This window comes from Peromyscus eremicus, chromosome 10 (genome assembly GCF_949786415.1).
Source record: "Peromyscus eremicus chromosome 10, PerEre_H2_v1, whole genome shotgun sequence".
NCBI classification, from domain to species: Eukaryota; Metazoa; Chordata; class Mammalia; order Rodentia; family Cricetidae; genus Peromyscus; species Peromyscus eremicus.
Window position 1 is genome coordinate 62,977,415 of NC_081426.1, and position 16,023 is coordinate 62,993,437.

The 16,023-nt window shown below is 36.2% G+C and overlaps 1 protein-coding gene across 2 annotated transcripts in view; it reads right to left on the minus strand.

The window, feature by feature from the left end:
• The window catches only part of Gabra2 (gamma-aminobutyric acid type A receptor subunit alpha2), a 137,398-nt gene that overhangs the window by 65,353 nt on the left and 56,022 nt on the right, over window positions 1–16,023 (minus strand). For both annotated transcript variants that reach the window (XM_059275087.1, XM_059275086.1), the window contains exon 3: window positions 11,387–11,454. In XM_059275087.1, the coding sequence (XP_059131070.1) occupies window positions 11,387–11,454 (68 nt within the window). The remainder of the gene's footprint in view (window positions 1–11,386; window positions 11,455–16,023) is intronic.

The window sequence follows — 16,023 nt, forward strand, 5'->3', positions numbered from 1 at the left end:
TATCCAAATCAACAAAAAAGAAAATAAAAGGAGGATATAACAATAGACACCAAGGAAATCGAAAGAATCAAAGAATCACTAGGTCATAGTATAAAAACCTGTACTCCACAAAATTAGAAAACCTAAAAGTAATGCATAATTTTCTTTCCATAGATTCCAGTCACTAAAGTTAAATCCAGATCAGATAAACAATGAAACAGATCTACACCCCTTAAGGAAATAGAAGCAGTCATTAAATCTCCCACCCCCACACACAAACCACCCCCTCAAAAAAAAAATCCCAGAGCCAGTTTTAGCTCAGAATTCTACCATACTTTAAAAGAAGAGCTAATGCCAACACTCCTCAATTCTTCCATAAAATAGAAACAGAAGGAACATTACCAAATTCCTTTTATGATGCCAGAGTCACCTTCATACCCAAGCCACACATGGATTCAACAAAGAAAGAGAATTACGGACCAATTTCCTTCATGAACATAGATAGAAAATGCTTAATAAAATGCTTGCAGAGCCAAGAACACTTCAAAAAGATCATCCACCATTATCAAGTAGGCTTCATCCCAGAAATGCAGGGATGGCTCCACATAAGAAAATCTATCAGTGTGATCCACCATATAAATAAACTGAAAGAAAAAAAAAAGATTGGGTTTATTTCATTAGATGCTTAAAAGGTCTTTTACAAAATCCAACATGCCTTCATGATAAATGTCTTGGAGAAATTAAGGTTACAAGGAACATACATAAACATAATAAAGGCAATTTACATCAAGCCTAAAATTAGTAACAAGACAGGCTGACTACTCTCTCCATATCTATTCAACATAGTAATTGACATTCTAGCTGGAGCAGTAAAACAACTAACAGAGATCAAGGGTATACAAATTGAAAGGAGGAAGTAAAAGTATCTCTATTCACAAATGATATGATAATATAAATAAGCGATCCTAGAAATTCTACCAGGGAACTCCTACAGCTGATGAACACCTTCAATGAAGTGGCTACAAAATTAACTCAAAAGTAACAGTAGTCCTCCTATGACAAACAGTCTGAGAAAGAAAACAGAGAAATAACACTTTCCATAATAGCCACAAAGAATATCTCAGGGTAACTCTAATCAAGCAAGTGGAAGACTTGTATAGTAATAATTTCAAATCTTTGAAAAAAAATTAAAGAAGATATCAGAAGATGAAAAGGTCTCCAGGTTGATGATTCCATAGGATCAATATGGTAAAAATAGCCATCTTACCAAAAGCAATCTACAGATTCAGTGCAACCCCCATCAAAACTCCAATACAATTCTTTAAAGACCTTGAAAGAACAATACTCAACTTTTTATGGAAAAACAAAGCCCAGGACAGCTAAAACAATCCTGTACTATAAATGAACTTACAGACGTATCACTATCCCTATTTCAAGCTGTACTACAGAACTATAGTAAAAAACACAGTATTAGAATAAAAATGGACAAGTTGTTAAATAGAACATAATCAAAGACTCAGAAGTATACCCACACATCTATGGACACCTGACTTTTGATAATGAAGCCAGAAATAAACAACGGAAAAAAGAAAGCATCTTCAATATATGGTGCTGGTCCAACTAGATGTGAGCATATAAAAGACTACAAATAGATCTATATCTATCACTCTGCACAAAACTCAAGTCTAATTGGATCAAAACCTCAGCACACATCTTGATACACTGAATCTGATAGAAGATAAAAAGAAGAGTATCCTTGAATGCATTGGCACAGGAGACCAGTTCCTGAACAGAATACTGATAGCACAGCCACTAGCATAAACAATTAATAAATGAGACCCCATGAAGCTAGCAAGCTTCTGTAAGGAGAGGACAGAGCTAACAGGACAAAATGGCAATGCACAGAATGGCAAAAGATTTTCACCAACTCCACATCCAACAGAGGGCTAATATCCAAAATATATAAAGAACTCAAGAAAATAGATATTTAAAAAAATAATCCATTTAAAGATGGTGTACAAATCTAAACAGAATTCTCAACAGGACTCTCCAACGGCCACTTAAAGAAATGTTCAACATCATTAGGCATCAATGAAATGCAAATCAAAAGGACTTTGAGATTTCATCCTACACCTGTCGGAAAGGCTAAGATGAAAAACAACAAGGGACAGCTCATGCTGGCAAGGATGTGGAGCAAGATGAACACTCCTCCATTACTAGTGGGAGAGCAAACTAGTACAGCCGCTTGGGAATCAATAGAACAGTTTCTTAGAAAGTCAGGAATCAATCTACCCCAAGACCCACTCCTGGGCATATACCTGAAGGATGCTCCATCCTTCCTCAAAAACATTTGCTTAACTATTTTAGTAGCAGCTTTATTCACAATAGCCAGCAATTGGAAACAAATATCCCTCAACTGAAGAATGGATAAACAAAATGTAGCACATTTACATTTACATAGTGGAGTATTACAGAGCTATTAGAAAAATGACATCAGGAAATTTGCAGGTAAATGAGTGGAACTAGAAAAAAAAATCCTGAGTGGGGTGTGCTAGATCCAGAAAGACAAACATTGTATGTACTCACTCATAAGTGAATATTAGCTGTGAAATAAGGAATAAGCATGCTTCAATCCACAGTCCCAGAGAAGCTAAGTAGAAGGAGGGCTCAAGGGGAGACCCATGGATCTAACAGGGAAGAAAAAAACAGAATATATTTTGGTGATGAACTGGGTGCAGGTGCGGATGTGAACCAGAGGAATCTGGTAAGGGAAAGTGATGGAAGGAGAGAGTACTGGGAGAGACACTGGAATTGCAGGGCATTTGGACAGTTAGGTAGAAACCTATTGTAATGGAAACTCCATGGAATCTACAAGAGTAATCCTAGCAAAGACTCTAGTAATGGGAGATATGGAGCCTGGACTGGTTATCATCTCCAACCAGGCAAGCCTTCCATTGGAAGGACTTGGATACCAACCCAACCACAAAACTTTTGAACTACAATTTGTCCTGCCTGTAAGATGTGTTTTGGTAAAAGTGGCACAGAATTTGTGGGAGTGGATAACCAACGACTGGTCCAACTTAAGACCAATACTGAAAGAGGGAGCCCCTATCTGACACTGCATAGAGAGTCAGTAACCAGAGACTGAATAGCCCAGAAATGTAGGATAGAACCAAACATGAATGGCCAAAAAAAAAAGTCAGTGATATGATTCCTAATGGTATTCTGCTGTACTCATAGACTGGAGCCTAGCATAATTGTCATCAGGGAGGCTTTATCCAGTAAGTGCTCAGAGCAGATGCAGCCAAAAATGAGGAGGAGCTCAGGGAATCATGCAGAAGAAGGGGAGAGAGTATTGTAGGAGCCAGGGGTGTCAAGGATAGCACAAGAACACAGCTCTGGGGCTCACTTAGCTATAGCAGCCTTCCTAGCCAGACAATGAGTACTTTCCTAGCCCCGCTCTCCTGAATATTCGCAGCTCTAGTGGTAGTGAACTTCACATTTCACTATCAATTTGTGCTAAAGGATTATTCATTCTTCAACTAGAGGACTTTTTGCCCTCCTCAGCTAAACTTCCTTTCCTACAAACCATTGAGAATTCTAGATGTTTTCTCCATAATCCCTCCACTACTGTGTTCATTTATAACTATTTTGATAAAACCATTATCATGCTCTTTTTAAATTAGTTAGTTTTAGCATCCTCCCTCATTTTACTGTGATGAATTTGAGGGCAGACCCTTGTTCTATTTACATACCTCTCGTCCCAAGTTTGTCAGGGGCACATTATCTGCTTATTAATTCTATCAAATTATATAAACACAACTATGCCAAGACAATGATCTTTACATTCCAGGATACAAAGTCACCCACACTCATACCATACACACACACACACACACACACACACACACACACACACACACACATAAATAAGAAAACTACAAAGTGAAGTACAAGGAAAGGTTTACTATTTGAAAGACAGCAAAAAAGCACTAGAGAAAATTAAATTTGAGTGTAGCCTTGACTACATTTAAAAAAAAATCCAGTTGGCAAAGCAGTAGATCAGTATAACAAGTATGGGAGGAATTATGTACAAGGGCAGCAAGCTGTTAGTGATAATGACATGCTCGGAGAACAGTGAGAAGTTCAATGCCATCTTTAAAAATAAAAGCCTCACTGAGAGGTATAATGCCTTATAACGGCTGCCCTCTGCAGCACCTCCTTCTCAGCCATGCTGCTTAAAAACCTTGCCTCCACTCTTTCTCCACTTCCTCACTTCCCACATGCCTCCGCCCACTGCAATCTGGCTGCTTTGCCACCATCAGCAAACACCTCCTGGTTCTTAATCTAATGACATATTTAAGCAATTTTTCCCTCAGCTTTGCCATAGGAAAGGAGAGAGATTTCATCTCACTACTTTTGCAATATAGTCCTCTACGGATATTCCTTAAGCCACACATCTTCTTGTTGTTGCTACCGTTGGAATCCTGCCACGGGATCTGAGGTCATCTCATGGCTACCAGGCTATCTGTAAGGTATGCCCTGGCAAATGGATGGGTGTTGACAGCAATGGCTAAGATTATTCTTCTTAATCTACACATTCAATTTCTGGATTACTTGCCGAAACAGAAAGACACCTCCAGACTTGCAGTCTAGGAATCAAGCATCCAGTCTCCAAATTTCTATTCACTTATTTGTGTTTAGAAAGAAAAGGTTTATTTTGACTCACAGCCACAGGGTAAAGCCCATAAAAACGGAAAAGTCCCTCAGAAGGAGCAGGAAGCAGCCTGTGGTACGCATCCACTGTCAGGAAGTGGAGAGTGATGAGGACTAAGGATAAACTCCTCCTTTTCACTCAGGTTAGATTCCAGTTTTACAGTAAAGATGAACATTTTGTATTTAAATTCGTATGTGTGTCCCATGCATCTTCGTCTCTGTGTGTTTGTGTGTCTGCCACCTGTCTACAAATTCTGGTGGAGACCAGAAGAGGGTGTCAGATCCCCAGGAGCTGGAGTTTTCTGGCATTTATGAATCTCTCAACATGAGTGCTGGGAATCAAACGCCCGAGCCTTCTGCAAAAGCAATAAGCACTCTTAATTGATGATCTATCTCTCCAGTCCATGCAAATTTTAGTTTAAAAATCACTCTAATTTAAGAAATCATAATTGTTTAGCTATAATTTTACAACAGAATGTGGAGGTTGAGAAATGTCACTCTGTGTCTAGGAAACCAGGACATTTAATACTGATGTTCCAAGTTTACACAACTCTCCCTGCCCCCAAAAAGGTAATGGGTGGGCTCTTCACTTATCCTCTTTTCTGGAAATGTTACCTAGTCCCCAAACCTTCACTTTTATTTTTTTGTTCAACGTCTGTGTCCAATAGGTCAACAAGTCATCACATGCATACATAGATATGTTTTAAATAACTGGCATATTTCTCCTTTAGCACTACTGTCTCAACCTGTCCCAACCCAGCTGACAGTCACACCTTGCCAGAAAAAGTCTCTTTTCAGATGCATACATTGATATGTTTATAATAACTGGCATATTTCTCCTTTAGCACTACTGCCCTAACCTGTCTCAACCCAGCTGATGGTCTCACCCTGCCTGAAAAAGTCTCTTTCTAGCTCATTTTTCTTTCTTCCCTCATCTGACACCTGCTGTAAGATCCAAGGACCACACAGAATCTAAGTCTACAGATGTATTATACTTTTTACCTAATACATATCACTTTTTTAGACGAACCCAGAAGATAACTAGTTAACAATCTTCAGAACATCCTAATAAGGTGTTTATCAATCTCATTTTGTAAAGCGTTTTTACACATTCTTGTATGGGGCTTGAAAATATCTGATGTGTGAAAGTAGCTTTCTGGTCTAACCTTCACATTCCAATGGCTCAATAATTAGTCTGAAACTAATTTTTAAAGACAAATTTTAAAATGGGCAAATATCATCACTTCACTTCTGATATACATCACATGCCAAGTTCCCTAAACCAACTACATTGACAAATGACAGTGTGAAGAAGGATAACAAGGAAGTCCCATGTGAATTTTCCACTTAGACTACTAGCTTACAGCTTTCTGTATTTCTGAACTATACAACATTGCATTGGCTTCTTAGATTTCTGAGATAATGTGTTTTGTATTTACAGAGATGGAGAAAAAATATGACCCAAGTAGCTCAATGTAATTAATATGTCAAGGTCACACTTACCTGTCTGCCTAATTTGTTAGTAATACCAAGGATGAGAACAGACAATTCTACTTAAAATTTCCAATCCTCAAGCTATAGCACTACCACTGAGCAAGGAGCAACTGCTTAAACTGTGGATCTTTTCATAGGCATGAATACAATATTTGTAGCTGTACTGCTACTGCAGAAAAATATACATATGCAATGAAATGTTCACAAATACAAAAGAAAACATTTCTATGTCTTTTATAGAAAGGACATATTTCTTTATATGCAAACACATGGGGGTAGGTCAGATGTGGGAGAAATTGCTGTAGTGTGCACACCTACTGAAAACTTTGCCCATTGTTAGCTACCAGGACTTTCTAAAGCTTAATTACCTTCTTACTCATTAATTTTTTTAATACTGAAATTAAAGATTTTTAACTTAACTGCAGACACTGTAATTAGAATCATTAACTATAACTCAAATGCACAACTCTCTTTGGACAATTAAGCTTGTTAATGAGGTTTTGATAGCCAAGTGTGAGCATGTGTCTTATGTCCATTTACATATGTATTATGTATATTCATGCATGGGTGTTTTTTATTTGGTCCTTAATTCTTGTGCTATGCTGCTATTTCCTATCAAGCTAATGTCAGAACAAATCTGCATCACTTACCTGAACAGGAGAACTTAAGGGTTTAGTTTTTGCTACAGATTATGTAGCTCACTGAAAGAATTGCAGTTACACTACTAAAGGGAAAGTAAAATGTCTTCCTTATTTGTTCTTATTAACGAATTGCTTCTAGGAGACATGAACCATAAGCCCCCATATCCTCATTTACTTGTAGGTAATAAAATGTGTGTTATTCCTTCCCTTTTTGGGCATGTCTGTTTAGATTACCTCAAGTCTTCACTAAACAAAAGTCTAAACTTGCCATCACTATTTTTATAACTTATCTGCAAAATAAGTATCAATCAGAAATGAAACAGTTCATCTTGTCATCATGAAAGCCAAGTCATTTCTCATCACAAAGTTATGAGGATTTTATTTTATATTTCAATTGCTTTCTGGTTTTTAAATTATTTTTTTTGAGAATTTCATGCATGAATATTATATTGACAACATTTCCAATTTCTTTTACATCAAATTAATCTCCTCTAGCAAACTTGGAATGTGAGTTTGTATGTTAATGTGAGCTATATTACTTCTATGTATGTTTAATATATTTATATAGAGATATAGATAGCCATGGACGTGTGTATGTATATATGTATACATATGATCTCAAAATAAATTTTCTCTAATTTCATACTTCTTCCCTAGATCTAGACAAGTATAGATCTTGTCCCTCATTCTAAGTCATCTTTCTATCATATTTTATTATGTGTTCCAGTGCTTTATATTTTTTGTCTCACCTACAAACCTACCCCCTTTCCCTGAATTGGATTAGAAGATGGAGTATGTCAGCATTTCCCTTCTTAGCTATGTGGTATCAGGTCTAGTCAGGTGAGGTATCTGGAGGGACACTCCAATGCATTTCAAGAGGAAGAAGCTTTTCTTCCTGTCCTTTAGTGATTCCTCTCAGACAAAGCTTCTAGGACTGGCATGCTGTGAGTTTTCAGTCACCAGGAAAGGTAGTCCTAGGAAACACACACCCCCTCACACATTTCTTCCTCAGCTACAGCTTTGGCTTCCTGAAGCTGCTGAACGTTCTTCACTAAAATCTGAGCTCACTGTCTTGGACAAGTGAACTCTTTTCTTTTTCACATAACATAAATGTTTTATTGGAATATGTAAGAAATTTTCTATTCATTTTACATACCAACCACAGATTCTTATGTGTCCTCCTTCATTCCATGGTTCAAATTGCTTCTGCTTCTGCATTCTCTTGTTTTCTATTTCTTTGCTCTCAGTGCTATTTTCGACCTTTCAATGCCTAATAAACCTTTTAATAGTTGATAATGTTTTGTGTTTTATCATCCTGCTCATGTTCCTAATATAGATACTTTTAAAAAATTATGTTTGGAATTGAAATAGAATTACATCACTTTCCACTTCCCTCTCCTCCATCCAGCCCCTCTCATGTGCTCTCTCTTCAACATCTCCAGTACACCCAACATACATTTACAATAGCCTCTTTTAGTGTCCTTGGTTATTGTTGTTATGTACACACACTTATATATGTACACAAATATGTTTGTGTAGGCATGTGTGTATGCAAATACATCTATTTTGTTGATAGTGCGTCTACAGTTTCAAGGCTGACCACTCAGGACTGGACAGCCAGTACCAGCACTGATCCCTGGGATCCCAACAGTCTGAAGTTCTTGACTGTATTTCTTGACTGTGGGTGAGATCTCAGTAAGTTTGCCCCTTACTTTGAGTAATACCCTCATTGACACTTCTATTGTGGACACTGATGATGTAGTATATTGCCATTTTTGGTTTTGTGGTTAGTAATACTTCCTCCAAAGAAGTTAATTGTGACTATTAGTGAACCAAATATACAAATGAAAACACAAAGTTAGAAATCCTATGAAGAAAATGTATGAGATTCTTCGAGTATAGAAGCATTAAAGGACAGCCTTTCAGGGAGTTTGTAAATGTCAATTTCATTTTTCAAAATATTTCCATAAGTATGAACACATATATGAACACACACACACACACACACACACACACACGCACACACACACACACACACACACACACACACACACACACACCCTTGGGACATGTGTGCCCTCAAATACACAAAGAAAACTAAAACAAAGACTTATATTTTCTTTAAATGTTATAAAGTATAAATACACTCAAATCAATCTATATTAAATGCACTTGGAAAGATGAGCACATTTTAATATTTATTGTAACATGCAAGGATTTCACCAAATAAGAGTACATTTTAAACATACTAAATAGTTTTTTTCAATAAATGTTCTTGGGTTCTATTCACTGATGAGACCAAAGTATTTCAAGTGAAATTCAGATTCATTTAAAAATCAATCTATTCTTCATGGTTATATACTTAAGAGTAAATTTTTGATTATCTCAGTGGAAGTGAAAGTGTAATAAAATATATTATCACTTCTATTTAAAAAAAAAAACACTTTCACAGAGTTTGCCAGAAATAATACAATTGTGCTTTCCTTTCTCTCTTACTTTCCTCATTCCATCATTCACCCACCTCTCTGGCTCACTTTAGAAACAGAGACTCACACTGTCTGGGGCCCAGAATGGCCTTGAGTTTGGGACCCTCCTGTTTCCACTTTGGAAGCACTGATAATACATGTGTACGCTACCACACTCGCCTTTGACCCTGAGTATTTTTTCCTAAAAATCCCCAAACACAAAACATAAACTATTAGAAATTTATCATAAATATATATGTTCTTCATTTGTGAGATTTTTAGGTGAAAAATACCCCCTTTAAAAAAATCAAAACTTTCATTACAATAAATCACTTCTTATATTCATAATACAGTAAGTGTAAGCATTGCAAAATTATTGATATCTAGTCATTTCATAGAATTTTTCTTTCTATTTTAGCTAGTAGTATGATACCAAGCATAACCATTATACACACATCATACGTATATTATTTTACTGGCTTTTCATTATACTGCTTCATAAAATTTTCCCTTTCCCTGTTTTCTCTACATAGAATTTAAATATTTATTTACATATCTAAAATTTGTAAACATTTACTAAAGCTAGCCTCACTAGAACAAGAAGTATTTTTAATACAAACTCATTTTACAACCAGCCTATGAGATTTGGGTTATGTATTGCTACTACATAGGTATGTGACATCATTTCAAGGTCCTGTCCACTTTCATTGATCTACACAACATGACAGATCAATGTTTCAGGTCAGGAGCTCAGGCACAGTAGTTGAGCAGTACAGCTCTGAAGTCAATCCCTAACAGTGAAGAGGAAAAAAAATCAAAAAATAAAAACTAAAACAGGTAATTGATGGACAGAGGAAGCTTAGGTTCTACAGCATGTTTTCTTGTTGCTCCAAAATTGTCCCTGTGTCTCTCTCCTATTGTAGAAAAAGAAGCCATTCAATTGTCACTTTGAAAGAATTTGAAAGACTGCACCATTTTTGTGTCAACATCTTGTCCAAAAGTGAAGCTCTTCCCTCAGCCTCATGACCTGTCACCCTGTCAACCATTCTGGTCATAGAAGAAATTAATTGATGTAGAAGCCTCTTTGTGATGGGAGAGAAAGCAAATCATTGTAAAGGTGGTACTTCCGTTCACTCCCAGAAGGCAGAGAGATCATAATAAAATGGGAAGAGTTGACAAGGTGGGAGGACTGGACACAAGACCAACAAAGCCATCCCTTCTGATTTTCATTCCCTGGAACTTAAAGTGTTAGAGTCTTCAGTAGAGAATGCCTGAGGACTGGAAGAGATTATGAGCCTCCTAGTTGACAGAGAGGTAGCATGGGACAAGAGAAGTCCACATTGGGGGCTGGGGAATCCAGGCAGCTATCAGTTGGGAGATATGGCATAATATGACATGGCAATAATGAAAAAACATTATTTCAAGAAAATGTTCTATTACAGAGCACCATAGTTAGCCATAGAAACAGAGGGATGATTACTAACATTTTTACACATTATTAAAAATTTATCTTGCCCCACGAGTTTCCCTCTCATATATATCTCATTTAAAGAAATACAAGTAGCATCAATTCAACAAAATCCAGTAATTTCAACACTGTAGTTTTCTTTGGCTTGGTTTGCATGTGCTTCTTGTGTGTGCAGACTGTACAACAAGGCAACCACTTTCCTCTATGATATGAGGACATCTGCATGTAATACCAGCAATTGGTGAGAAGCAACTCTCTATGAAACTCATCAGTCATATGGAAGTTGAGCAAATGCCTTCATTCCAGAAAATCATCACAAATAATACAATTGTTTTACATAAATTGTAATTGAATGCAACATCACATCTAGGTAGGTACTTTAGGGAAGAAAAATAGAAGATGTATATAATGAGCTCAATTAAACATCCAAGCTGGAGATGTGTTCCACAGAAAAAAAACAGAAAAACATCCTCAAATTTTTTTCTCATGTGTCCAGACATGAAATATATAAAGAATTCTGTGACAATAATGATACATACTGACTCTAAATTACCACCAGTTTCCAATTGGTTAAGAAACATATTTGATATTTGAAAAACAATCAAACAAACAAACAAACTCACCATATCTGTATCTGAGACAGGGCCAAAACTGGTCACGTAGATGTTAGTGAAGACTTCAGTAATACTGTCTAATATGAAAAGAAGAAATTGGACATAGATTTAAATAGTGAAATCTGCAAGAGAGGAAAGAGTCTGAGCACAAGATGTGGTAAGGAAGTGAGTGATCGTGACAGTGTCACCTCACACTTTCCAAGCAATCTTCACAACTCACAGATGTTATGCCTAGAAGTACTTGTGCATTCCTCTTTAGAAGGCATGCTTGGTTAGAATTTCTTTTGAAGGGTTATATTGTTCATTATAAATAACTTCTTAAAAGCCATCTAAAGTAAATTAGTTGAACAAATTTAGCGTTAACACTGACAATAGTACAGGCATATTATTTGATATTCTAAATTTGATGATTAAACTAATACTTTGGATTCATTTCAGGATGGCTGAGATTCGTAGTTTGCACACAAGAATAATTGTTTAGCTTACAAAGCAATCCATCTTTCTCTAAAATAAAGAAAACAAACTCTTCACCATCAGAAATAAATGTGACCCATATTCATATATATATAGCCTTAATACTTAATAACATAAAAAAGCAAAAGCAAATAACTTGATTTTCTATATTGTATTAATTCCAAAAAACTTGGTCATTAAATTTCTTTATACCTGCTTGAAATGCTAAGGTTCAAATGAATTGGATTCTAAAATTATGTAACCTATGAACTGTAACACAATTAACAAAATTCATCAATTAAACAGAATTTAGATATTCAAAATTAAATTAAAAAATTAAGGACATCATTTATTTCCACCATCAGGGGCTTAATGTCATTGTAAAATTTGTAATTCCACATGAACAATATAAAGAAACATTTCCCATCTAATAAGAGGCATTAATTTACAAAGGAACAATCTATGCATATAGCTTTGAAACAAGAAAGCATTACTTTTCAATAAAAGAATTTTAATACACAGACTTTTAAAGAAAGCTTAAAATTTTTACTGCTCTAGGTGTTCTTTAAAGGACTTGAGATAGAATAATTTACATGTCAAGGCTATACCTTAGATTCTTTGTAACGTTCTTATGGTGTTTAGAGTGATGCCCAGTAAACAGAAACATTACCAAAGACCCACACCTACTGTGGTAAAAGAAATATTACCAAGCCCCACACCTACTGTGGTAGACAAAGCCTGCTTTTAAAACCCAAGTAGCCTGATTTCTGAATCTTCACACTAAACCCATACATTGTACCACAATGGATAATAGACTTGAGAATAAATATAGATTATTATTAACTATGTATTTCCATTTACTGTATGTTCTATGTCAAAGCACAGTGAAAGTGCATCAATTCGCATATTTATTCCACTTTATTCTGTATACCATTCTGTTTCTTAAGTGCTATTTATTAACCCTATTGCTGTGAAATAATACTCTTGTACACTGTATAGATTTGTCACTCAAATTGTTTTAATAAAATGTCAATTGGCCACTAGCCAGGCAGGAACTGTAGCCAGGGCAACTAAAAATGCTGGGAAGAGAAAAGGTGGGATCAGGAATCACCAGCCAGACACAGAGGAAGCAAGATGAGAATGTCATACAGAGAAAAGGTACCAAGCCACATGGCTAAATACAGACACTAATTATGGGTTAATTTAAGTGTAAGAGCTAGTTAGTAATAAGCCTGAGCTACCAGCCAAGCATTGATAATTAACATCAGCTTGTGTGTGGTAATAGGGAAGCAGCTGCCAGGTGTTTGGAAGTTTCTGGCAGGACAGAAACTTCCCCATATACTATATTATATAGATACTTCAACATATAAATAAATCAATACAATTGTTCCCCTCTGACACCTGTCTGAAACACATACACAGGGTCAAGTTCCTGAGCATGCAACTCATGCAGAATACAAGATCCCATTCTTAGAAAAGTCCTGTGCTTGATTTAATTTTTGTTCCTGCTCTCTCAGATTGTGGTGCTTTTTTTTTTTTTTTAAACAAAGGACATGCATTTCTATTTTGGAGTGAACTTCTCAAATTATGTTATTATCATGGTCCTATCCTATATGTGTTATTATAAAAAATTACAAAACAAAATTTAAGATTTTATTTTCCTCTTATAATGCATCAGTCATGCGAAAGCACTTATTCACTACACAAATGACATAAATTTCAGATATTACAAACATCCAATTAAAATGTTTTAGGGAAGAGAAATTACAGTATTAAAGAGGTTTTGCATTAACGAGAGAAAATTATTCCCCTTAGTATGAGAGGCAAAGTTGGAGAAGAGAGAGATGGCACAAATGTGCAAGCTAAAGATGTGAATAACGATCTCTCTCAAGTTAATGACAAGCAATGTGTAAAGGGTACTGTCAGCATCTGGTAGCTGTCAGGAGCTGCCAAATATGAGCAGGGAGGTGAAAAATAAGATGAGCCTCAGAGCTTTGAGTGTATAAGAGAAGTCACAAAGATGGAAATAGGTGTATAAAGGGACAATAATGAAAGGAAATGGATTTATGGTTTATGACCTCATAGTCCTTGCTGAATAATATATGCACTAGAAGAGATCTGGCTATGCACATTGAGGAAAGGGGAAAGCCAGCAAGGCAGTATCTGATGTTGAGTGTCAAACAGTTATCTATATGACATCTGAGCCTAGGAAATGTGGCTTGGGAGCATAGATTTGAGGATACTGATGTGGATGGATGTACAGAGAAATATAAAAATTAATGATATATATTAGTGACAATGACAAACATTTGACACATCTAACAACATTCTCAACTTCTATATCCAAATTGTAATGTTTAATTATGATTTGATCTTCTATAAGATAGAAGAAAAAGGAATAGAGTAAAAGAGAAATGAGACTATACAGATAATATTATGTATGAACCATGTTTGTCAAAAGCAGTCTGTAAGTTACTCCATGCTGTGTCTATGGATTAGAACAGGGTAAAATTGTGTTATTTGTGTATGGTACAGCATTTTGATTAATTAAATTTATGGATATCACAAAGTAAGAAAAGGTACTTGCTGGCTGGCAGAAACCTTGATCTTTGCATTTTAGGATCCATGTGTTGTCCTCTCAAGTCCTGGGTGTTCTTAATGAACAGCCTAAGTGGGTTCCTGCGTCAGCCTTCACCCTGGCTATGATTGCTTCTCTAATTTGAAGACTCTATCTAAATGTTTCTCCTTTCCAGTCATGGGTAGCTGGTGAGGTTTACAGTCCAAATAATGAATTCTCTCCTGTTGAGAAGACCTTAAGTCTAACTAGACAGGTGTTGGTTACAACCAAGATAAAAAATACCAATAAAGTAGTATTGGTTGAATCTTGCTAGGAGATCACTGATGTGTTTGAAGGCTCTTATTTCTTTTCTTCATTGGCAGCTTGCATAGCACCTTTGGATATTATGAGAGCTAGTCCTTAGGAAGGAGACTTCTAGTTCAGGTCCGGCTTGATACCTCCAAGTTAATGTGTCACACTGTGGGCTATCTTCAAAAAGTAGAGGCTTCATTTCACATTCAGTGAAGCAACCAAGTACAATGGCAATTCTCTATATTTGAAGTCTTTTGGATTTCCCTGATGAACAACTCAAAAGCAGGTTTTACACACACACACACACACACACACACACACACACACACACACACACACATTTTAATTACTTTTTTTAAAAGATAGGTTCCCTATGTGTTTTTCAGACACTCTTAAGTGTTAACTATCTGTCCTTTCTCCTTCTCCCACTGTATTTTCCCCCTCTCCTCCACAGTTAAAGCCCCCCATTTTTCTGTTTCCTTTCCATATCACCTGTGTTCTAGTACAGCTTTTTCTCCCTTTCTGTTTCATAGTTCCTATAGTTACTTCAAGTTTATACTTAAATCTGAAGATTTTGAGGTATGATCCCTTAAAAAAGTGGGAACGTAAGACAATTGTTTTTCTGAGTCTGGGTTACTCACCTAAGGCTCAGAGAAAAAAAATCACAGGAGAGGACAGACATTATTGTAGGAACCAGAGAACCAGGTTGCTTGCTGGTCTTCTAAACATGACAAGGCAGCTGCACCCATGAAGATTCAACAATGTGTGGACTAAATAAGACAGGCAATCAATAGCTACTAATTGATAGGTGAAAAATCAGTGGTCTCCAGGGTCCAGCCCCGTGTTAGGTTAGACACTCCCAAGTAAGATTTTTAGATGCCTGTTCGTTTTCTAATGAGACAGAGCCAAAGAAGGTGTGTATTTTCGTAGGTGAGTAGGAGAAGGTAGAAAGGATCTGGGAGGAGTTTGGGGAGGGGAAACCATAATCACAATATATTATCTGAAAATAATATATTTTCAAATTACAATTTTAAAAATAAAGATTGATATCTAAGAGTAAAAGTAAACAATGCAAAATGTCCATGAATAATGTACATCATAGAAGAGGGGAAAAATAAAAATTTGTAGTACTAAAACAAGGTCACAGTTACCAATGTCAAGAGGAGGATCTTGGAAAAGATGTACAAGTCAGTTTTACTCTTTCTGGTGTTCAATGGTGGTAACTATTCTCTAAGACAGCAAAATGCAGGGAAGATATTTCAGATGGAGGATTCCACATGCCAAAGTCAAGTCCTGCAAACAGGTTAGGTTCACGAAGATCAGC